The sequence below is a fragment of the Tamandua tetradactyla genome, chromosome 6 (assembly GCF_023851605.1).
Source record: "Tamandua tetradactyla isolate mTamTet1 chromosome 6, mTamTet1.pri, whole genome shotgun sequence".
Lineage (NCBI taxonomy): Eukaryota > Metazoa > Chordata > Mammalia > Pilosa > Myrmecophagidae > Tamandua > Tamandua tetradactyla.
Window position 1 is genome coordinate 143,945,248 of NC_135332.1, and position 26,129 is coordinate 143,971,376.

At 35.3% G+C, this 26,129-nt stretch overlaps 1 protein-coding gene across 7 annotated transcripts in view; it reads left to right on the forward strand.

Moving 5' to 3' along the window:
- VPS13B (vacuolar protein sorting 13 homolog B) overlaps positions 1-26,129 on the forward strand; it is a 1,000,970-nt gene that overhangs the window by 880,596 nt on the left and 94,245 nt on the right. For 6 of the 7 annotated variants that reach the window (XM_077167321.1, XM_077167322.1, XM_077167317.1 and 3 more), the window contains 3 exons: positions 5,892-6,073; positions 7,943-8,292; positions 14,881-15,042. In XM_077167321.1, coding sequence (XP_077023436.1) covers positions 5,892-6,073; positions 7,943-8,292; positions 14,881-15,042 — 694 coding nt within the window. Of the gene's footprint in view, positions 1-5,891; positions 6,074-7,942; positions 8,293-14,880; positions 15,043-18,998; positions 19,453-26,129 lie in introns of those variants that run through there. The other variant, XM_077167324.1, reaches the window with a different exon arrangement.

The window sequence follows — 26,129 nt, forward strand, 5'->3', positions numbered from 1 at the left end:
ATTCAACACATATTTGACAGATACTGAGTAGATACTGGGACACAAAATGCATACAACTGACATTTCTCCGGCCCTCAAGGAACAATGTGGGGGATGCACGATTGTAATGAGAATTATCACAAAGTAAGCACAGAGTGAGTGTTATAGAAACCTGGGGAAAGTATCTAACCCAGATTTGGGATATCCTGTCTGGTTTTCTAAAAAAAAGTAGTTTTTAAGCTGAGACTTTAAGGCTAAGGACTGGCAGGGAGCCTTCAGAACAAAGGACTAGAAACTGGAGATTCAATCTCTTAAACCCTGGTCTATATATACCATATAGCTATATTGTCTTTAATTCTATCCCTTATTATTTATAATAATTGCATTCTACTGTCTTCAGCTAATGGTTAGTTTGATCATATGAAAATGAATGATTCTGGTAATGGCTATAATTTTTGAGGTGGAATTTGAAGTAGAGTAAAATGTTGACCTCCAAGTTTCCACAATAGTATTGACATTTGGAAGCCCCCTCCTTCTATTTGCTGTGCACAGGACAAAAGGCAAGAGGTGTATCTTAAACCCTAGTCAGACTACCCATTTCAGCTATTTTATCTTTAATACCATCATGTATGTATTTGCACATACACATTGCCTAACTCCTTTATCAGTCAGATCTGGTCAGGAAACAGATGGCGTGTTCAAATTGAGTGACTTGAGTTTAATGAAAGGACTATTTACAAAAGTGTGGGCAGAATTAAGGGATGGTGCAGTAACCTGAGGCAAGGAACAGTGGGAAACTGCCCTACTCCAAGGCCTGTAGGGGAGAGATGATAAGACCTTTAGTAAAACTCTGGAGTATAGCTGCTGCTTCTAGTAGAGGGACATAGCTGACTGACAGAGATCTGGCTAAGAAGGACCAGGGGGAATATATACTTCACTTCCCTCTCCTCCTCCTGTCCAATCTCTCGTTATGTACTACGTCTCATTGGTTTAACCCAATCACAACCTAGAGAAAAAGTATCCTGGAGATACAGCCCATAAAGCTCAGGAGGGTGGAGAAGGATGGAAAGTAGAGCTGGATAGCAAATAGAAAATATCCAGCACATACTATTCGCAGTTTCTTACCCCTTGACCAGTTTTTTGCCACCCTACCATGTTCCCTGGGTTTGATATTAATCAGGTGTCTACTGATGGATAAAAAAAGCTTTTCCCCCCTCTCTAACTCTCGACCCTAAGTGTCTGACTCCAGAATACTTATTTTAACCATGCAAAGTCAACCAAATTACAGGATTTGCCATGTGATACAGTAACTTTGCAGATCATGATATATCTGTCCAGTTAACTTTGTTGCAAACTGTTTGATGGTAATACAAAACTCTGTTCACCCATGCCAAATCTTTGTCGGTTTGTTGTCCATATTGCATAGTCATCTTCTTAAAACATGTGAGAGCAGATTGTTTACAAGGAATTTTGATTCATCCTCCTAAACTGCTGATTAATGGCGGTAGATATCCTAGAAATAGACATGGATTAAGGTTGTGCAGCTCTTTTCTCAAGTGATGCAAACTGAAACTTTGGTGAGGTTTTTGGCATACTTTCATCTTTGGATATGCCAAATATGTACATATGTTTTTCCTCCTATATTCCCCCAAGATCCCCTAGAAGAAATCATCATTCACTCATAATTGTCTCTGAGGCAGTGATCCACAGTGTTTGTGTGTTTGTGTGTGTGTGTGTGAGGAAGAGCTACTTTTCATTTCCTAGAAAACTTGATTCTTGCGTATATAGTGGTGGATATGTCAGAGAAAGAGTACTGATAGTCAAACCTTGAATCACTTATTTTTGTCTGGTTTAATGCTCTTCTGCCGGAAGATAACTTTGATCTCCAGAGACTGTTTTCCTCCATTTCATTCCCTGGACATGCACTTTCAGATGTACCTGGATTTGTTGAGTAGCACTTTTTTTTTTTAATCCTTTGTGTTTCATAAGCCATTTAGACATAAGTCTTGATATTAGAAGCTGCTTTGTCACCTATATTTCTAGTAATATAATAACAATATCCAGAATTTATGCAGAAGAGCCTTTTCCTTTATTCTTTCCTAGGGCAAACCTGAGGATTTATCTTCTCTCCCCTGGTGGAAGGAATGCTTTTATTTCTTCCCTGTGTCCTTAAGGTCTTTTGCTATTTGTCTTTGATGATCGAACTCTCTATATAAAGAACCCTCCATAGAGTTCTTGCATCTTCATACACATTCCCCAAAGTACTCAGTGTCCCTCAGGTCTCACCTAAGGTTCTAGGCTGATGGTTTTAAAGAGGTCTTTATGTCATATTGCTTATTTTCTGAAACTTAGGAGGTTATTCTATTTTTTTTAAAGGTGCTGTTTACCTGAGAGCCCTTTAAGGCTATTTTTCAAAACAGGTTGCAACTCATTAGGAGTCATAAAATCAATTTAGCAGGTTACAACCAGGATTTTTTTTTTTTAATAAAATAAGATAGAATGAAATAGAAAATATCAGTGTATGTGATAATTCCAGGAGACTTTTTTTTTTTCCTTTCAGTTTTATATGTGTATAAAAATGTTGCAGTAAAATATATTTCCTATTTGGGGTTAGGATAAAAAAGTTTGAAAAACAATGGCTCCAGTTGTAGAGAGAACATACTTCTTGTCCTCTCTCATCCTTATAGTACTCTTCCAGGATGGATAAATCGATAATATTGTAGTGGGTAGGAGTGAGTTTATATGAAACAGTGTTGAGAGCCAAAGCCACATTGAAGTGAAAGCCAGTGAGACATTGTGAGATTCCTCTCAGGGAGCGTAGCGATAATCACCAAAAATGAATGTTAAGTGAAGTAACCAGTAAAATACCCTGTTTTGTCAGCAGGGAAAAAACAAGGATGAGTTTTTTCTACCTAGTGCTATTTACTCTACTAAGTGGTTTATATGTTATATCTCAAAAAAGTAGGTTCAATTACTAACTGCATTTTATAGATGAGAAAATGGAGATTTAGCCAGATTAAGTAACTTGCCGAAAATTTCATTAAATGTATAGCAGTGCAAATACTTAAGTTCTCTCACCCCAGTCAATTCTGTTTAATCTCTGTGCTATATTAGAAAACTGTTGTTAACACAGAGTAATCCAGAAAGAAGATCTGAGCTTCATCAATCAAATCAGATCATTGCTGGTTGCCTGCAGTGTTAGAGGGGGTTACACCAGAATGATATTCAGGGTTGAATCTTTAGGGATTATGCTTGGACCTCCACAGTACCATTAAGATTGATCCCTGGGATCAGTCTAAATCTAGACTTATTAAAACATTCCTTGTTTAAAGAATTAATACCCTTGTGCAGATCACCTGGGCCAGTTCATAAGTAACCCATTGGCTAAAATGATAACATAGATATGTATAACCCCTCTCATGTCTTCCACTATTACTACCCCAGTTTTGTAGATTATAAAAATTTGGGTTTCCTTCTGAATTTACGGATATTTGAACTACTGGATTGTGAGTTCTATTTATTATTACTCAAGAGGTCTTCTAAGAGCCATTCTTCAGCATGTTAGAAGTGAGCAGCACCATGGAATTCTGTGAACACTCCCACTGGTCATGAAGTTGACCTGTTTCGACTGTTTAGAGGAAGAAGGAAGTGGTAAAATATAAATTTACAGGTTTTGAGTTATGTATTTTGAAATTTTCCTCTGTATTTCTGTTTATACATCTCATATATTATGCTTTTTCTTTTGATATCTGAATCAGATCCAAGTCCATTATTTTACCTAATTAAGAAAGTTTAAACAAATGTAGGTGCTGATGCTAATAGAGTCATTTCATCCACTTTTGACTATTTATTCTATAATAGATATTTTTAATCCCTACATATAAGGCAAACATGTACATGCTGTTTTTATAGTATATAATGATAACCAAATTAAACCAAGAGTATAGACATACCGTAATTTTACTGTTTAAAAATATAAAGTATATTCAATACATGTACCATATTAACTTGTGTTTAACTATGTTTAACTATGATATGACTCCAATTTCTAAATAAAAGCCAAATATTTTGAATATAAATTATCCTAGTAACCATATTCATCAAGATTTCAAGTATAAAAAAAATTGCTGACCACTTCAGTATGATTTTATGATACAGGCATTGCTATATATGTCTAAAAATATATCTACCCATTGAGTTGTGGATTTATTTTAGGAAAAGTGAAAAATTAATTTGTCATAAAGATTGTGGCAAACACTTATGATGTTTTAGCCACATTTTAAAAATGTGTTATAGTATCTTCTTATCCTCAAAAAACAGCAAACTAAATCTTAGAAAATATCAGTGTGTCAAAAATTGTAGTTGACGAGAAATGCTTCATACAAACACCTTAGATTGTGCATTTAGTGTTTTAAAACTGATCTTATAGAAGTCTCTCCTGAATTTTTAATAATATTTTGACTAACATTCTACCCTATGTCCAACAACTTCTTAAAGTAGTGCAGAGGAGGGAGTTCAAATTTGTAAAACACATGTACAACTAATACATTTTGTTCTTTCTGAATGAATACAAGTTTTAATTTTACCTTGCTGATGAAATCTTTTATTTGTAAATCCATAGATAAATTCCTACAAAGTCAAATTTTGTTAGGGTTCCAACCATTTATAGATGTTTTAAGAATATACTTAGCTATATTTTTGTTCATAGCATTTAGTAACATACTTTCTGAGTTTCTGCTTTCTTTATGTGCAACAAAATTTACTAACACTGCAGTAAGTCCTATCATATAACTACACTGTAAACTCCTAGAGGTTAAACACTCAATATCAGAATGTTCCTAGCTTTCATTTTCACTTGCCTTTTTTTTTTTACCACCTCTTTTAAAACTTAGCTGAAGATTCATATCTCTCAGATCTCACATGATCTACCCCACTCCATTATGAGTTCCTCTTGTATTTCTTCTCTAGCAGTGCTTCCAACTTCCTTGTTCCTGAGTAGTGGTTCTGTTTTGTAATGTTTCCAAAGGTCTACATATCGTATATCATCAGTAACACTGAGTTCTTTGAAAGCCAAGGGTTTATTTCCTCCATTTCTAGTATCATAATTTTCCCTAGGGTACTTCACATCACAATGTTTGTTCTATAGGTCCTTGGAGTGAATTTCAGATTTGGGAAGAATAGGATGAAAGGCAGTGAGGATCACCTGTTCAGTGATCCACAGTTAACAGGATACACCATCCCTCCTCCCCATCCCCAACTTTTATACTATTACTAGTATGAATACAATCTGAGCAGCATGTTTTTCATGCACACCAACAGCCACTGTGTACAAACCTCTTCCCTCCTATGGCTTCCTTCCCTGTTCATTTTAACCAGATTTTACTGGTGTTAAAAGGATGGGATCCATGCTTTGATATTGTCTGTAGGGCTCTCATTCTCTTAGACATAGTTTTGTCTTTTATAGCACTAGTGTAGTATTCATTATCTTTAATGAGAAATATTGACGGACTCATGTGGGGATTTGTGTATGCACAGTTTGGAGCAGTAAAAAAGAAGTGAAACATTTATGATAACACTGAAAGTATTGGATTTTTTGAGCAAGAGAGTTTTGGTCTGAAGTTGTAGACAATTTGTTTTCATATTAGTTTCTGTGAGATGGGGATATAGGAAAATTGGTTTGGAAGTAGGTCAACATAGACTGAGAGTTAATGAATGCTTTGAAAGTTTTCTGCCAAAAATTCTTAGAGAATAGTTAATATGAGCTTAATTTTTAAAAATAATTAATTTATGTGACTAAATACTGAAGATTTTACGATAACATATTGACTACAGGATTTGGGGTGCTTATAGAAAGACATTTTATTTGAACTGGGAAATTTAGGTTGCTGAACTTCTTTTATCATCTCCTGTAGTTCTGCAAGTGAATCTGGTTCCCAAAGCACTTGTGATCAACTTGTAACTCCAACAGCCTTGGCTGCCTGTACCAGAGTCGACTCCTGTTTTACCCCATGGCTTGTCCCATCTCTTGGCATATCTTTCCAATTTGCTCACCTGGAGTTCTGTCTTTGTCATCACCTTGATCAGTTGGGCACAGGTACTCTTTATTTTAATATCAAAATACTGTTCTCCTAATACTTACTGTTTTATCTTAGTTGTTCTCAAGACACAGTTCAACAACTCTTACCCAAATAATTTATTTTCAGAAAGTATAATGGCCTAAAGGATTTCTATTCTATGTATTACAGTGTTAGTGATATTTCACAGTGCTGTAATTGCTAATCATTTAGAGGTCATGTTCATTACCTATGAACAGTGAGAACTGGAAATTTTAGTTGAAGTCAGTTTGGTACTACTGGTGTCCCCATCACTTTTGAATCAGCTTAGGGATTTATTATGTAAGTTACCAATGGGATTGAGCTGACACATTTGAAATGTACTAAGTCTTTTTTTTCCATCTTTTTTTGTATTGTGTAGTATAACATACATACAAAGTAAAGAAATAAAAAAGCAATAGTTTTCAAAGCACTCTTCAAAAAGTAGTTATAGGACAGATCCCAGAGTTTGTCATGGGCTACTATACGATCCTCTCATATTTTTTTCTTCTAGCTGCTCTAGATTATAGGAGGCTAGAGGGCTTAAATATTTTTTTTATCATCAGAATAGACCTTTTTTCCAAAAAATAACATATATACAAAAAAGCTGTACGTTTCAAAGCACAGCACCACAATTATTTGTAGGACATATTTCAGAGTTTAACATGGGTTACAATTTCACAATTTTAGGTTTTTACTTCTAGCTGCTCTAAAATACTGGAGACTAACAGAGGTATCAATTTAATGATTCAGCATTCATATTGATTTGTTAAATCCTATCTAAGTCCGCCATCACCTTTGATCTTTCCATCCCTCTCTTTAAGGGTGTTGGGCTATGGCAATTCTAAATTTTTCATTTTGGCAGGATCTGTCACTAATACGGGATAGGGAGATGGAACTATCTGATGTTCTAGAGAGGCTGGGCTAGGTTTCCGGACTTATCTGGACCAGGAACCCATCTGGAGGTTGTAGGTTTCTAGAAATTCTGTTACTCTAGTGCATGGAACCCTTGTGATGTACTAAGTCTATATAGCTTTCTAATGAGAATTTTCAGTGAAATTACAAAAAAATTTTACCATTATTCCAGTTATGATTTTTTGAAAGAAATACATCTGTTTTTGTTTAGTACCCTGAGCCATTACATTAATGGTAAGTAGATTCCAAAAGTACTTGATATTGCCTGATTTCAAAAGCACAAATACTTGCTGCAAAAGATGGGCAAATTCTCAAATAATACAAAGAAGTAGCATTTTTACAAGTTTGAAAAGGAAGAAGATTAAATTTTCCTACATACCAACAGTAACCTTTCATAAGTTTGCTAATGTTAATTGAGTAAATATTTCTCAAGCATTATATTTTCTACTACCAAACCTTTTCTAGTAAATACGTTTTGATTCCAGGTGTAGGTTTTTCAACCTCCATGTATTGGGAAAAAAACAGATCAGATAAACACAGCTGCTGTTAAGCATCTTGCCTTTTCAGCAAAAATGGACTTGAACCTAACTCTCTTTAAGGTGTTTTTGTTTTTGTTTTTGAGATTTCATTAGTAGATACAGGGCAATTCTATACAAATCTCCTTTAGATATTTACCTTCTCTTTATTTGTTGTCTTCTGTGAACAAATTTTGTCACTGAAAGTGAATATTGCATTAGATGTTTGAGACCTACTAATTGAGCAAAACAGAGATTTGTTTGCAAATATCAAAGAGTAATTAAAAGTGTAATATCTTTAAAAGAATGTTTAATTTATTAAACATCAAATACTGAACTCAAAAATTAAAAAATGAATAATTTAAATGCTATCTCACTTATTTTTTCCATGATGTATTAGCTCATTTTAATTGCTTTTTTTTCTTGTTTGTTTCTCAATAGCTCCACCACAGTACCTACAGCCATTTATTTCTGATAAAAATGTGCCGTCTGAACTGGAATACATGATTGTTTCCTTCAGAGAACCACATATATATCTTCGACAATGGAATAATGGTCCCATTCATCAGGAGATCCAGTTTTCAGCTCAAGCAGACTGTAAACTTCTAGAGTGTAGAAATGTTACAATGCAAAGTGTAGTGAAACCCTTTGGCATCTTTGGACAGATTGCAGTTTCCAGTGATGCCATAGAGAAACTGCTTGAATGCACCATGACAGTTGACTCTATATTTGTAAACTTTGGGCAGCATGTAGTTCATTCTCTAAACACTGCAATACAAGCTTGGCAACAGGTATGTACATTCCAGAATAGTTTACAGTTAGTCCATGTATGATCTTTTATTGGATACTGTATGTTCTCACTTCCAATAATAAGTTAAACACAAACAAAAATATGAGAGAATGAAGAATTTGATGGGCACCATAATATCTGGGACCTCCTCTGTTTTGGCAGAATAATACAATTTTTTTTGTTTTTGCTTTTTTTAACTTTGGAGAATATGGGTTCTCTACACATGCATTGAAGACCATGCCCACATTTTTGTGACTAATGTACCACATCTGTGTGGAAAGTAACATATTCCCAGAAATTTTTTCCAAGTATTGTGGCTTTAGTTTGCCAAAGCTTCATCTTAGCTATGTATCAAATTGTCTAGGCATCCATTGCAGAAAAGAAGAGCCTGTGTGAACCTTTCTGATAATAGTTATTCCAAAGGTTTTCAAATAAAAACAAGCACTGAGATCAAATATATAAGCACATTTTAGTCTTAGTCTTTCCCCCATTATCATTCTGCCTTTTTGATTCACTAAAAAGCATTAGATAACAGATTTTTTGGATCAGTTAAACATACTCTTGATTACTTTAATGATATTTCACTTTCATCTGTTGTCAGAAATTAGCCATATCTAAAAGAGATAAAATAGAAGTCTATGCTGAATGGCATATTTGAAATTGGGAGCCTGTCTACTTCCTCTAACCTGAAAGTAATTTCACAGACTGTTTGGACAATAATATGCCCAGCAATTTAAAGACAAATCACTTCTGCTTCCGTTACTGATTTTCAGTGTAACTTTGTAATTCCATTAAGTTTGTGTTGTTTAAGCTGAGACATTTCTCCACATTATATCTGTTACACACACTTGTGTGGAGCTGGCCCCGCGAGAAAAATGGTCCTTCATCCTATGCTGACCTCTTGTAGGGCCTGGGGTGGAGAGTGGTGGGGGTGCAGGGGCATAAATTCTGTACCTTAAGAATTTTTATGGGAGTAAACTGTTTTCTTTATATGCATGAAGACCTATACAAGACTAAGGAATTAATTACCAAACATGGCACTACAATAGCAAAAGCAAAGAAGATAACACATCTGTTTTATATTTTAAAGTTCTTTTTTAAGGGCATTCCATGGTTTTCTTGTTGCAAAGGACATGCGTAAAATAAGAGCTAGTGTGATCTAAATCTTTGCAGCTGGTTCAAATAGCAATGTGAAAAAATCCTCCATGGCTCCAATTTCTGTTTTTTTGTCATATTTTAAACAATGCATATAATAAAAAAGAAGCCTAGAATATATAAAAGATTCATTGATAGAGCATTTAAACCCGGGATATTTTTGTCTTGGTATCAGAGCCATTATAAAAGGACTCATGTGTAGAACTACTGCAGAATGGCCTTCAGAAATACCAGTTTCCTTCCAGGGTAAAAATAATCTCAGACACAGCTATACATACAAATAAAATATGGTGCATAAATATTTAAATGTTTTAAACCACATCAGAGTGTGAATGACTGACCAACTAACACAGTGCCTTGAAGGACTATTCTGAGTTTAAAAAAAAACTGAATTGTATATTTGATTAAGTAGAGCCATATGTCACATAGCATATTGCTGACAGGTACATTCTATGAATAGTTGGTTCTGATTTATACAGGGATTTGGCAATGTTAACATGAGCCACAAGAGGATATACTTCTGTAATTGTTGCTGTAATTTTCTTGTTTCCTCCCATGTCAAGGGTACTTGCCACCAAGTTTTAATGTGGTAGGCATCTAACCCTCTGTATTCTAAAATAAATACAAAAAAATGTACTACTTTGAAATTATAGGGCATTTGACATTGAAATGGGCTTTATAGAGGGTTATTAAGTTCATTGTTTCTAAGATGTTCTGAATGTGTTTTATACCCTTTAGAGGGGAAGTTTAGCTTCCCAAGCTTGGATTTTATTGTGTGTACAATACTCATGTACAATATAATTGTTGCTAATGAGACATGTGAATTTAATAAGTAGGATAAGTTATTTGAGTTCTCCACATTGTATTGGATTCATATCGGAGCCAAGTCATTTTTATCATGTGGATGGCCCAGACAGTTGAAGCATGAAACAATTTAGCCTTCCACCTTTAGGTCATGAGTTCAGGATTAACAGAAGTCTTCAAAAGTCTGATTTCTCTGGATGTAGATTTTTTTTTCTCTTTTGTAAATGATGAATGTTTTGTGAAACCCGATTAAGGGTCCAAAATACCACTTGTAGTTTGTTTTATAATTCTATGTCACATTCCAAGATTTGAACAAAGTAGTATTTAAAAAGGATTTTTTTAAATTAAGATCACACTCATGTCCTCTTTTATACCAAGTTGATATCTGTTTAATGCAAATGACTGTACAGTTCTCCAACATGAATCTTAAATATAAATAAGCCATCTTTTAATTACAAATCTCAGTAAAAGTTCTGATCTTCTTCCTATATGATGTCACATAAAATGTGTATGAACTTTTTATAATGTTCCAGAATTTAAAGCATACCAAGAAATGCTTCAACTTATTACGGTTATAATGAACTCCACAAATGAAGGAGCAATAGAGAAACAATTCCCTGAAAACTTTGAGTATTCTTAAGAAAAATGTAAACACTCCCCTCATGTTCTTTAATTTACATTTTTTCCTAAAACCCTCATCATTAATTAAAGGTCAGTTTTTAGAGATGAGAAAAGTAATATGCTTTTCTTTATATTCAAGCCCCATCTGGTGACTTAATTTCTCTGTTACCAGCAAATTGATCCCAATTCATTGTGAAAACTGAATTTCCTAAGTGGAAGTTTGTAATCACATCCTTTTCTTCATGTTTGTACTCTTGGACTTACAGAAGAGAAAAATATTTACAAGGAAAGTAGTTTATATTCATTATATAATGCTAAGTGGGAAATTCTCATCATGCAAAACTGTTATACACTATGATTCCAGTTTGATTAGTTTATAAATAAATAGATAAGATAGAATTAGATAGGATAGACTAGAATAGGAAGAGACAGGACACTCTGAAGAGAAAATTTTTTTGGAAGAAAATTCACCAGAATGTTAACAGTAGTGCTAAGTGGTAAAATTAGAGGTATTTTTTTTTCTTAATCTGTACTTTCTTATATTCTAAAATTCCTGCAGTAAGCGTATGTTACACTTATAATTTTAAAAATTTAAATTTAAAAATTAAATTTACTCATTTATTCTTTTCACAAATGCTCAGTGAATGTATATGCCAGGCACTGTGCTGGGTACCAGAGATCAAGTTAAAAATAAGACAGGCATAGTTCCTGCCCACATGCAACATAGGTTCTGATAAGGGAGACAATAATGAAGCCATCATCAAACCAATAATTAATTAGTTACGGTAAGGTTAAATGATCTGAAGGTGAAATATAAAGTGTTATGTGAGCATGAAATAGGAGGACCTAACCTTGTGTAGGTTGAGTTCCTTGGAAAAAGTGACTTTTAGACAGGAACCTGAAAATCAAAAAGAAAGGGAAGTTAGTCAAGCAAAGAGGTGGAGGAAGCAAGGTCCAAGCAGAGGAAAGACAGTGAAGCAAGGAGTGTGCCATGTTGGATGAATTGAAAGGAGGCCAGTGTAGTGTTGGGGTAGCTAAAAAAGGCTGGAGGGAACAAATGGAGAGGGGCCCCAGATGCAGCTGGAGACATGGGCAAGGGCCAGATCAAGCAGGAATCTAAAACCCTAGAGCAGTCAAGTTGTTTTTTTTTTAATATTTTTATTAGTAAATATCCACGCACATACAGTCCAACCATATTATACAATCAGTGGCTCACAATATCATCGCATAGTTGTGTATTCTTCACCGTGATTATTTTTAGAACATTTGCATCACCCCAGAAAAAGAAAAAAAAAAGAACTCATCCATCCCATACCCCTTACCCCTTCTCTCATTGACCTAGACTATTTCAATCAATTCAATTTTTGCCCTTTATGTCCCCTATTATTTATTTATTTTTTATCCTTACTGTTACTTTTTTCAGTTTTTTAAAATTTTTTATTAATTAAAAAAAATTACAAGAAAGAAACACATTCTTAATATATGCTCATTCCGTTCTACATATATAATCAGTAATCCACAATATCATTGCATAGTTGCATATTCATCATCATGATCATTTCTTAGAACATTTGCAACAATTCAGAAAAAGAAATGACAACAGGAAAATAAAAATAGAAAAACAAATTTTACATACCATACCCCTCACCCTCCCTTTCCTTGATCACTAGCATTTCAAACTAAATTTATTTTAACATTTCCCCCTATTATTTATTTTTATTCCATATGTTCTACTCATCTGTTGACAAGGTAGCTAAAAGGAGCATCAGACACAAGGTTTTCACAATCACACAGTCACATTGTAAAAGCTATATAGTTATAGTCTTCTTCAAGAATCTAGGCTACTGGAACACAGCTCAAAAGTTTCAGGTACTTCCCTCTAGCCACTCCAATACACTATAAACTAAAAAGGGATGCAGAATCTCATGCCCTATTCAAGATTCCATATAATTATGGTGTTCAAGTAAAATTGACCATACAAGTTAGATTAGATAATGTGCTACCCAAAATATAAATTTTGCACCAAATAAACATCTCCCCCTTTGGTCTTGCACAGAGGTTGAAGTTTGAAAACATGGGCCATATCATCCTTTACCCAGAATTCTGATCTACCTTAGTCCCATCCAGATCAAATTTATTCATATCTCTAGAAGAAGCCTCATCACTTTTTCAAGTTTTTTACCAGTTGCTGAATGGGGCACTGCTGTCTTTCATAGAGCTTCAGTGCTCTTACTCTGAGTCTCGGTGTCACATAAATATCCCAAGTTTCAGGGAACAACCAGGTTATATGCAAATAGCTCAGTATCTCAGAATTTAGAAATATCAGTTACAGCTCCTAAATATATGTGACTATAGCAGACAGGTTTTGAAATCATAGCTAGTAAAAGTTATAGCAGAGAGTTTTGTGGTAGATAATAGATTATTGTTGGCTGTAATTGCTGTGGTCTCACTTAACCAGGGAGTCTTTTGGTGATTAATGTAGTTCATAAACAAAGTTCAACTTTGTGGGATTAGAGAGGTTCAGTGAGAATAGACAGGTGATAGAGAAAGGGCTTAGAGGTCCCCAAGGGCTTCTGGAAGAGCAAGATATTTTAGGGCCTCTTGAATGACTGCATCCGTATAGCACTATCCACATACTTTGGGGGCCTTGTGAATGAGTTAGGGGTAGATTCTGTTTCCCGAGATAACTCTGTTCCAGTTTCTTCTCTAGGCTACTTTTGGTCCAGTATTCCAGGTATGTTCATTCAATCAGGCCTCATGATCACTTGAATCACTGTGCCCCTGAATAGAATCTCCTTTTACTCATCCCCCTTCCTCTCAGTAAAATGACAAATGATCAAGTGTGGCATTTTGACAATATTTATTTATTTTATTTATTTATTTTGGGGGGGCATGGGCAGGCACTGGGAATTGAACCTGGGTCTCCAGCATGGCAAGTGAGAACTCTGCCTGCTGAGTCACCATGGCCCACTGCATTTTGACAGTATTTAGATCCACAGCCAGGAAGTAAAGGCCAAATGGAGAAGCATCAATTGCATATTATTTCCTGAAAATAATATTTGTCTGCAAATTGATTAGCTAATTAGGATTTTTTTTCTTGTGTTCTCAAGTCAGTTATTTATGTAGCTTTTTAAGTTTACCAAAAGTATATTTATTATTTTTAAGTCATAACCTAACCAGAGTGATAAAAGAGTATGCACAAGCATACTCTATCACTTTGCCAATGTTTTGATGTAACAATGACCAGTGGAGACATTTTAAGTTGAAAAAGAAGGTATCAACACAGGCATGTATTAATTAGTTCACTACGCATTAGCTGATTAATGAAGGACATTAGCTGATTGATGACTGTTAACTGAAATAGATACCGATAACTGTTTTTTAACTGACATTATTTCTCTTGAAAAATGCACCTTAACTTTGGCATTGATCGGTTTTGTGTATTTAGCCTCTTAACAATAGAGGGAAAGTTATGGTCTTATTTACATCTTTCCCTGAGCAGATTTATACACACACACATATGTCTACCCTCCCCCTTAAGGGATCTGAGGATGTATTACCTAAATAATCCTTACTTTCTGTAGGGCACAAGCTGTGGCTTTGGTAATTGGTCTTGATTGTCAAGTTTAGAAGGCCAGGAACATGGTAATTCTAGCCCCCAGTACTATACTCAAAAACGTGCACTACTCAGTACAGCATTCTTTTTAGCCCATGTTAATTCACTTTAAGAAACGTTAAAAGTTTAAGGGATCTCATTGTTCTTTTAGTCTTCTGTGTGTATGATTTATTTTGCAGAAGTATAAATCAAAACACATTCTTGGACCATTTAAGATCTCTTTAAGGCATTTTTTGTGCTTATCCTGGAAGTATAGAATACTTTGTATACCAGAGCTAATGACAACAGATCTTTTAGTGTTTCTGTGTTATAACATTCGCCACTGGGTAGACAGCTGCCAAACATCTTGCAATTAATCTGATGCATGTTGGGTTTCGGATTCTTTTCTTTCAGAACAAATGCCCTGAGGTAGAGGAGTTGGTTTTCAGCCATTTTGTGATCTGTAATGACACACAGGAGACACTGCGGTTTGGCCAGGTGGATACTGATGAAAATATTCTGCTGGCGAGTCTCCATAGTCACCAGTACAGCTGGCGCTCTCACAAATCCCCACAGGTATTTGAGAAACAGCCTTATGAACACAGCATTTGTTAGTGTTGGGGATTCATTTATTCCGTATTTGTGCGCCTGTGTTTCCCAAGGAACTATACAATAAAGCTGCCCAACAATGTTGAGACACAGGATCGTGGTGCTCTCAGGTCTCTTGGAATGGGACTTTTTCTGGTTTAGCCTGGGTGCTGTGGGACAGTGTGGTGTGGCGATTCAGAGATCGGACTCTAGAATATAGGTTTGGATACTGGCCCTGGGTAACCTTGCTTTCCTGTCTGTGCTTCAGTTTTCTCATATGAAAGAAGGGGGTAATAATTGTACTTACTTCAGAAGGGTTGTGAGGATAAATGAGTTAATATTTATAAAGCGCTAGAGCAGTGTTTGAAACACTTAAGCTTTGTGTGTAGAGTACTGTTATTCATTCATTTATTCAGATTTTTGTATACATACTCTGTGCCAGTCACATGCTGAGCACTGACAATTCGAAGACAGGTGAGTCATTCGTGGCCCTCCAAGAGTGCATATATAATCTGAAGGGAAGTGAGCACAATGACAAAATATGCCCAAGGGAGCACTGGGAAAGGCATACTAAAGATTGTCTGTTTTCCAAGTAGTATAATTCATTTTCCTGTCACTTTAAATGGGAATAATTATAGGGATATGCTCTGCAGGGATAATATAAGGATAAATTAAACACAAAGATGTGGTCTTACATGAATAAAAGAAATCCTAGGAAGTACTCTCAAGAATAATGTATTTCTAAAACTGAATAATAAGGAAACTACTGTCTGCTTGTGATTAAAAGAAAGTCATTAGATTAGAGAACAAGTTTTCCCATCTGGTCTATAGACCAGCTTTAAAACATGTTATTCCCTCAGGCTCCGTCTTCCTTTTTTTTTTTTTTCCCAGTAGCTAAATTCTGATTTCTGACTTGCTTTTTCATTACACTGACATGCTATTGGTATAAAATTTGGAAAAGTAAGTAACTACGCTACAATACTTCTTATTTAAATATATTAGTTTAATTCAGATTAATATGACAGAATATTAAAACTACATAAATCATTTTTGAATAAAAGTTCTTACAAATATTTTTCACGTGATATGATAGTGCATGTGAATATTTTTAGGGTGAATCATATGCCCTTATTTTCTAATCTTCCTCTTGAGAAATTTCCATGTTAGAGAGTTTATAAGTTGTTTGCCCTTTGTATCATAGTTAAAGGACATTTGGGACTTTTTTCTTTGTTGTTGTCTGTCTGTTTCTGAATTCATGCAGAAAGCTGCAGAACTTAGCCAATAAAAAGCAAAGCAGAGGGAGCCCAGTTCCCTCATAGTCACTTTAAGATGCATAGACTAGCATCACTCTCAGTGACCCCAAGACTCCATAAATACTGGAGCCTGAATGCAAAGTGTGACATTTTGTAACAACAGCTGACTCAGGAGTGTGGAAGAGCAGTAGTCTTCACGTTATGCGCATAGTTTCTGGGTGGGGAGGAGATCAACAGGAAAGAAAAATGGATTACTATTGTCACCTTTACACCTCTCATATTTATATTCTTTTGTACTTTTTCAAAACCTTTTTACATTTGTTACTAGTTTTACTTTCGTAACACCCCTATGTGGTTTATATTATTGTTCATGCATATTTTGTAGATAAGGAAACAAATGGCATTTCTAAGCTAGATAGCAGTAGAGTTGGGATTTAAATCCACATCTCAACACACTCTTATTTCTTCAACATTGACTCCACTAGATTTTGGCAGCATGCTTGTCTGTTAGAGTAGCCAAGCTGTGAGATTTTAAGAGAAGGGCTGAGAAATTACGGCATAATGTTCCATCTAAAGCTAGACTAATACAGGATTTTTAGTCCATGTATGAACCCTTGCAAAGACTAATATATATTACCAAAAACAGTAAAAACGTTTTAATGACACACAGGACACATAAGAGAGATAATTGTTAAACTTTTTTTTTTAGTAGCCTCGTCCATTGGATGCAAATTGTAAAATGAGCTGCAGTTATTATAATCTTCCTTAGGCTAAATTTTAGATTAAATTCTTAGAAAAGTGAACAGTCTCTTTACCACATATACATAAGCCAAAGGAAGTATGTTTTCGGACTCTCTGAAGCTGGAGGTCTTAAGGGGCCTAGAGCTTTGCAGATTCTGCCATACCCTAATAAAAGGTTACATCGGAGGATCAGAAAAAAACTAACCAGAAGGTAGTCAGGGATACACAACTGAGCAAAATGTTCTTTTCTCCAGACTCCAAGTCATATCTTGTGTTGCCCAGCAGGCTTGGTTTTAGAAACATTTGTGTCTGCATGTTGATCCTACGTTGGGTGTTAGTCAATTCATAGTCTCAGGGAGAATTTCTGAAGTTCATAGAACTTAACTCCACTAAAGAATGTAGAGATCAGAAAAGTGGCAATGACACCTGGAAAGGTTTCAAAGAGGTCAAGATATCTTAGAACCACACAAGAGGTTGCTAAGAACAGTAAGTCCTACCAAGGTGGAAAGAAACATGGACATAACCAGTTCCAGAAAGGCAAAGCTGAGAAACCTTTTAGAATTGAAAAGTCATAAACTCTCCTTATAGTTTCTAACATGTGTTGTGAGGCATAATCACTTATCCCACAACAAATTCTTGCTTAAACAAAGGAAGAATAAAACTATTTCCTCTGGAATAATTGAACATATTCAGCTGTGCCAAGTCATATATGTCACCACAAAGAGTTCTAAAATATTCCAGTTCGATAGACTTCAGATCAGGTTGGATGACAATAATCCTTGAGGAATTGTTTTTCAAAGAAGTACTTCCCCTTATCCAAGGCTGAATCTGGAGACTGGAAATATGAGTTTATAGACTCTTATCTCAGAATGTGGCCAGTGTGTGCAGCACAAAGTCGAGGGAAGCTTTGTTTTATCAACCAGACTGGATATGATACCTGCACCAACTAGCAGGATTTGTGTATAGGCTGTTCAGGTTAACTTCCTTTTCTGGTTAATAGGGTCCTAATAGTTAATAAAATAATTTGCAATAGGAATGCTTCTGCATTTTATGTAAGGATTTACATTTGTTCTTACCCCTGATATACACAATTTATGAATTATGCATAATTGTTTCAGAACTGCAGACTTTTTTTTAACTACCAATGACTTTTAGTAACCCAGCCATCAAGTATGGTAGAAATGGACTCTAGATAAAGCTATAGAAGAAAAAATAAACAAATTTTCCAAAATGGATATAATAGAAAGTTTCATAAGCTCATAAAAAATGGCAGCTATTTGAAAAATGCAAAAGGTAACAAAGTAAGAATTAATTTTGAGGAGCACAAGAGTGTCTGGAAATATTCTTTAAAGTAATCAGATTTAGTGGCCAAAATATAAATCTTAAGTTGCTTTAAAGAAGGTGTTGGCAAACTTTTTCTATCAAGGGTCACATAATAAATATTTCAGACTTTCAGGGCCTAACAGTCAATGTTATGGTTATTCAGCTCTGCCATTATAGCGCCAAAGCAGCCATAGGTAACACATAAACAAAAGAGCATGGTTGCGTTCCAATAAAATTTTCTTCTTATTCAATGAAATTTGAATTTCCTATAATTTTTTACACATCACAAAACATTTTTCTTCTTTTATTTTTTTCCAACCATTTAAAAATGTGGGGGAAAAAAGCATACATAACTCAGACTATACCAAAATAGGTGGTGTGCCAAATTTGACTCATAGCCATAGTTTCTCAACCCCATCTAAGGTCTTGTAGTTGACAAAATTCAGTATGATTTGGTTTTAAATCATTCTCTCTCAGACCTAACAGGAACTTCTTATTACTTGGAAGCTTGGTGAGATGTATCAGAAATTATTGAGACATAATAGATAATAATTTAAATCTAACTCTAGTATGATGAATCTATACTCACCAAATAACAATAAAATATTTTTATTGTACTTGTTCTAGGTCTGATCAGTGTATAGACGGAAAGTTCCCCAGATCGTCTTTTTGGATGTCAAAATGTCTTGAATGAGGTCTGATCATTTTTCCTCTTCTTAAGGGGAAAGCAGCTGGTTTTGAGTATCTACCCATTTTATGGTAATTTCAGCCAGTTACCAATTTCAGTAACTGGACTGTAATTCTTATTCATTTACCACTCTTTCCAAATCCATGTATATAATGCTTATGCACAAATATGTCTAGAGAAAGAGCACATTACTTGTTGCCATAGTCACAATTTAAGAATTTGAAAAGCAGACTTAAGCAAGCAATAAAATATTCTTTGTAGGCAAAACTGTTCAAACTGACAGTTATTCAAAGGTTCTCCTATACAGTTTTATGGCACATTGCAGGCATGTTAAATTTTGTTTAGAAAGGTAATGAGTAGACACTCTTAAACACTGAAAATGCAAATGGAATTGGTATTGCTTTTTTAAGAAATCAATTTGGTGAAAAAAAGTATTGAATTTGTTAAAATGATTAATTCCTTTGACTCAGTAAATCTCATAGTAGTAATTTTGTCTCAGGAAATCATCCAAATTAAAACAAAGATTTATATTTTAAAAAGTTCATCACAGTTTTATTTATAATAGCAGAAAAGTAAAAATGCCAAACGTTCAGTTTTAAGAAAATAGTCAAGTAAAATCTGATATAGGTGTAAGATGTGCTATTATGGAACCTTTTAATTTATACACAGAAGAGAAAGTGTGCTGGTTGAAAGGATGTGTGTACCCTAGAAAAGCCATGTTTTAATACAAATCCCATTTGTAAAGTCAGCCATTTCTTTTAATCCCTATTCAGTATTGTATGTTTGAAACTGTAATTAGATCATCTCCCTGGAGATGTGATTTAAGCAGGAGTGGTTCTTAAACTGGATTCGTGGAGGCGTGTCTCCACCCATTTGGGTGGGTCTTGATTAGTTTACTGAAATCCTATAAAAGAGGAAACATTCTGGGGAAAGCAGGAGATTTAGAGAATGAAGAACGACATAACCACAAGAAGCAGAGAGTCCATCAGTAAGTGACCTTTGGAAATGAAGAAGGAAAATGCCTCTAAGGAGCTTCATGAAGGTAAGCCAGGAGAGAAAGCTAGCAGATGATGCTGTGTTTGCCAGGAGCCCTTCTAGTCAAGACAGAAACCCTGATCCTGTTCACCATGTGCCTTCTCACTTGAGAGAGAGACCCTTAACTTCATTAGCCTTCTTGAGCTAAGATATCTGTGCTGGTTTAAAATGATGTATGTACCCTAGAAAAGCCATGTTTTAATCCTAATCCCATTTTGTGAAGGCAGCCGTTTCTTCTAATCCCTATTCAGTATTGTATGTTTGAAACTATAATTAGATCATCTCCCTGGAGATGTGATTTAGTCAAGAGTGGTTGTTAAACTGGATTAGGTAGAGATGTGTCTCCACCCACTTGGGTGGGTCTTGATTAGTTTCTGAAGTCCTATAAAAAAGGAAACATTTTGGAGAATGAGAGATTCATAGAGAGCAGAGCAGAATGACATAGCCGCGAGAAGCAGAGTCCACCAGCCAGCAGCCTTTGGAGATGAAGAAGGAAAATGCCTCCCGTGGAGCTTTATGAAACTGGAAGCCAGGAGAAGAAGCTAGCAGATCATGCTGTGTTCACCATGTGCCCTTCCAGATGAGAGAGGAACCCTGACTGTGTTCGCCATGTGCCCTTCCATTGAGAGAGAAACCCTGAATTTCATCAGTCTTCTTGAACGCAGATATCTTTCCCTAGATGCCTTAGATTGGACATTTCTATAGACTTGTTTTCAATGGGACATTTTCTCGGCCTTAGAACAGTAAACTAGCAACTTATTAAATTACTCTTTTTAAAGGCCATTCCATTTCTGGTAGATTGCATTCCAGCAACTAGCAAAGTAGAACAGAAAGTGCTAACCATATCATGTTGTCAGAAATCAGAATATAAAAAATTCTATATATGTAGTATGATTTTAATGTAAGAACAAATGTATAGAAAAACACTGGAAGGATATATGTCAAAATGTTAGCAGTGGTTACCTTTGAGTGGTAAATCTCAGTTGCAATTTTTGCCCCACCCAAACTGTCTTTGAATGGAGGGGTGATATACTAGAAAAGGCGCACATTTGAAGCCATCTATACCTGGGTTTCCCTCCTCACTCAAGGATTTGTTGACTGTGTAAGATTGGACAGTTTTCTATTTTATTGTAGCTTTACTTTGTTCTTCTACAAAATGAAGAAATCATTGTGATTCTTCCCTGAAATGACATTTATAAAATGCCTAATAAAATACTCAGTTCTCTGTGACCAAAGATTCCTTTCCCTCTGTTTTTCCTTCCTAACCAGATACCCAAGTGGTCATGTTGAGTAGGAAAATGGATACAAGAGTCTGGAGCTCAAAAGAATAGTGCAGAGCAATAAGCTGGAACAGACATAGAGTAACTACTTTAGGCAGTCCCATACGTAAAAGGAGAAAACAGAAGACACACAGGAGCAACTGGTCCATAGAAATTCTGAAATCCAACTAAATAAATATTGAAAGATCTTTGATTAATATTCCTAACTACTCCTGCCTAGCAATAATTTTCCATGATTCTGGGTTCTGGATTCCATCCTCTGAGTCATCCATCCTTTTCCATGAAAGGTAGTCTTGTTTGTACTATGTAGTCTTCTCAGTAGATTTTGAGGTTCAAAGGCTTCTTTTCATTTTGTACCCTCTTTATCCCTTTCAATCTTAGCTGGCAGTGTTTCTCCCAGTATAATTCTTTTAACAATCGTGTGGGTGTCCTGTGAGTCTTATTGAAGTTCATTGCATTAGAGAAAATCACAACCCCAAATTTCTCCAAAATAAATAAATGAATCCCTTCTTTACTTTGGGAATCTACTGACACAGGCACATCACACTTAAGTATCTTAAGAGTTCTGTTGTTGTAATAGTTCTCTGTTGTAATAGTTCTCTCTGTAACAATTCGCCAATTTAGATCTTTCTGAGGTCTTAACAAAGGATGTTACAGCCACACCCTTAGGTTCACCTTTAAATTATCTTTCTGGGCTGTGTCCTCGATTTGATTTTTGCCTGGAAGCCATTTCTTAATTTTAGCACCATTGGTCATCTGGCAAGGCTGGGAATTTACAAAACTGGCAAGTCCTGGCTTATTTTGACTTAATTGTCCTTCTCGGGGTTTAGATATCTCTTCTCTCACATTTTAATGTAGAGAGCAATTAGAAGCCATGAAGCAGCATCTACACTTTGCCTGGAAATCTCCTTAGCTAGATCACATTAGACATATTTTCTCCTTTTTTTTTATTAATTAAAAAAAATTAACTAACACAACAATTAGAAATCATTCCATTCTACATATGCAATCAGTAATTCTTAATATCATCACATAAATGTATGATCATCATTTCTTAATACATTTGCATCAATTTAGAAAAAGAAATAGCAAGACAACAGAAAAAGAAATAAAATGATAATATAGAGAAAAAATAAAAATACAAAATACAAAAAATATGTATAAAAACAAACAAACAAACAAAAAACTATACCTCAGATGCAGCTTCATTCAGTGTTTTAACATAATTACATTGCAATTAGGTAGTATTGTGCTGTCCATTTTTAAGTTTTTGTATCTAGTCCTGTTGCACAGTCTGTATCCCTTCAGCTCCAATTATCCATTATCTTACCCTATTTCTAACTCATGATGGTCTCTATTACCAATGACATATTCCAAGTTTATTCTCCAATGTCGGTTCACATCAGTGGGACCATACAGTATTTGTCCTTTAGTTTTTGGCTAGTCTCACTCAGCATAATGTTCTCTAGGTCCATCATGTTATTACATGCTTCGTAAGTTTATCCTGTCTTAAAGCTGCATAATATTCCATTGTATGTATATACCACAGTTTGTTTAGCCATTCTTCTGTTGATGGACATTTTGGCTGTTTCCATCTCTTTGCAATTGTAAATAATGCTGCTATAAACATTGGTGTGCAAATGTCCGTTTGTGTCTTTGCCCTTAAGTCCTTTGAGTAGATACCCAGCAATGGTATTGCTGGGTCGGTCGTATGGCAATTCTATATTCAGTTTTTTGAGGAACCGCCAAACTGCCTTCCACAGTGGTTCAACCATTTGACATTCCCACCAACAGTAGATAAGTGGCCTCTTTCTCCGCATCCTCTCCAGCACTTGTCATTTTCTGTTTTGTTGATAATGGCCATTCTGGTGGGTATGAGATGATATCTCATTGTGGTTTTGGTTTGCATTTCTCTAATGGCCAGGGACATTGAGCATCTCTTCATGTGCCTTTTGGCCATTTGTATTTCCTCTTCTGAGAGGTGTCTGTTCAAGTCTTTTTCCCATTTTGTAATTGGGTTGACTGTCTTTTTGTTGTTGAGTTGAACAATCTCTTTATAAATTCTGGATACTAGACCTTTATCTGATATATCATTTCCAAATATTGTCTCCCATTGTGTAGGCTGTCTTTCTACTTTCTGATGAAGTTCTTTAATGCACAAAAGTGTTTAATTTTGAGGAGCTCCCATTTATTTCTTTATTTCTTCAGTGCTCTTGCTTTAGGTTTAAGGTCCATAAAACCGCCTCCAATTGTAAGATTCATAAGATATCTCCCTACATTTTCCTCTAACTATTTTCTGGTCTTAGACCTAATGCTTAGATCTTTGATTCATTTTGAGTTAACTTTTGTATGGGGTGTGAGATACGGGTCCTCTTTCATTCTTTTGCATATGGATATCCAGTTCTCTAGGCACCATTTATTGAAGAGACTGTTCTGTCCCAGGTGACTTGGCTTGACTGCCTTGTCAAAGATCAAATGTCCATAGATGAGAGGATCTATATCTGAGCACTCTATTTGATTCCATTGGTCGATATATCTATCTTTATGCCAATACCATGCTGTTTTGACCACTGTGGCTTCATAATATGCCTTAAAGTCCGGCATCGCTAGACCTCCAGCTTCGTTTTTTTTCCTCAACATACTTTTAGCAATTCGGGGCACCCTACCCTTCCAAATAAATTTGCTTATTGGTTTTTTCTATTTCTGAAAAATAAGTTGTTGGGATTTTGATTGGTATTGCATTGAATCTGTAAATCAATTTAGGTAGGATTGACATCTTAACTATATTTAGTCTTCCAATCCATGAACACGGTATGCCCTTCCATCTATTTAGGTCTTCTGTGATTTCTTTTAACAGTTTTTTGTAGTTTTCTTTGTATAGGTTTTTTGTCTCTTTTGTTAAATTTATTCCTAAGTACTTTATTCTTTTAGTTGCAATTGTAAATGGAATTCGTTTCTTGATTTCCCCCTCAGCTTGTTCATTGCTAGTGTATAGAAACGCTACAGATTTTTGAATGTTGATCTTGTAACCTTCTACTTTGCTGTACACATTTATTAGCTCTAGTAGTTTTGTTGTGGATTTTTCCGGGTTTTCGACGTATAGTATCATATCGTCTGCAAACAGTGATAGTTTTACTTCTTCCTTTCCAATTTTGATGCCTTGTATTTCTTTTTCTTGTCTAATTGCTCTGGCTAGAACCTCCAACACGATGTTGAATAACAGTGGTGATAATGGACATCCTTGTCTTGTTCCTGATCTTAGGGGTAAAGTTTTCCATTTTTCTCCATTGAGGATGATATTAGCTGTGGGTTTTTCATATATTCCCTCTGTCATTTTAAGGAAGTTCCCCTGTATTCCTATCCTTTGAAGTGTTTTCAACAGGAAAGGATGTTGAATCTTGTCAAATGCCTTCTCTGCATCAATTGAGATGATCATGTGATTTTTCTGCTTTGATTTGTTGATATGGTGTATTACATTAATTGATTTTCTTATGTTGAACCATCCTTGCATACCTGGGATGAATCCTACTTGGTCATGATGTATAATTCTTTTAATGTGTTGCTGGATTCGATTTGCTAGAATTTTGTTGAGGATTTTTGCATCTATATTCATTAGAGAGATTGGCCTGTAGTTTTCTTTTTCTGTAATATATTTGCCTGGTTTTGGTATGAGGGTGACGTTGGCTTCATAGAATGAATTAGGTAGCTTTCCCTCCACTTCGATTTTTTGAAGAGTTTGAGCAGAGTTGGTACTAATTCTTTCTGGAATGTTTGGTAGAATTCACATCTGAAGCCATCCGGTCCTGGACTTTTCTTTTTAGGAAGCTTTTGAATCACTGATTCAATTTCTTTACTTGTGATTGGTTTGTTGAGGTCATCTGTTTCTTCTTGAGTCAAAGTTGGTTGTTCATGCGTTTCTAGGAACTTGTCCATTTCATCTACATTGTTGTATTTATTAGCATAAAGTTGTTCATAGTATCCTGTTATTACCTCCTTTATTTCTGTGAGGTCAGTGGTTATGTCTCCTCTTCCATTTCTGATCTTATTTATTTGCGTCCTCTCTCTTCTTCTTTTTGTCAATCTTGCTAAGGGCCCATCAATCTTATTGATTTTCTCATAGAACCAACTTCTGATCTTATTGATTTTCTCCATTGTTTTCATGTTCTCAATTTCATTTATTTCTGCTCTAATCTTTGTTATTTCTTTCCTTTTGCTTGCTTTGGGGTTAGTTAGCTGTTCTTTCTCCAGTTCTTCCAAGTGGACAGTTAATTCCTGCATTTTTGCCTTTTCTTCTTTTCTGATATAGGCATTTAGGGCAATAAATTTCCCTCTTAGCACTGCCTTTGCTGCATCCCATAGATTTTGATATGTTGTGTTTTCATTTTCATTCACCTCGAGATATTTACTAATTTCTCTTGTAATTTCTTCCTTGACCCACTCGTTGTTTAAGAGTGTGTTGTTGAGCCTCCACGTATTTGTGAATTTTCTGGCACTCCGCCTATTATTGATTTCCAACTTCATTCCTTCATGATCTGAGAAAGTGTTGTGTATGATTTCAATCTTTTTAAATTTGTTGAGACTTGCTTTGTGACCCAGCATATGGTCTATCTTTGAGAATGATCCATGAGCACTTGAGAAAAAGGTGTATCCTGCTGTTGTGGAGTGTAATGTCCTATAAATGTCTGTTAAGTCTAGCTCATTTATTGTAATATTCAAATTCTCTGTTTCTTTATTGATCCTCTGTCTAGATGTTCT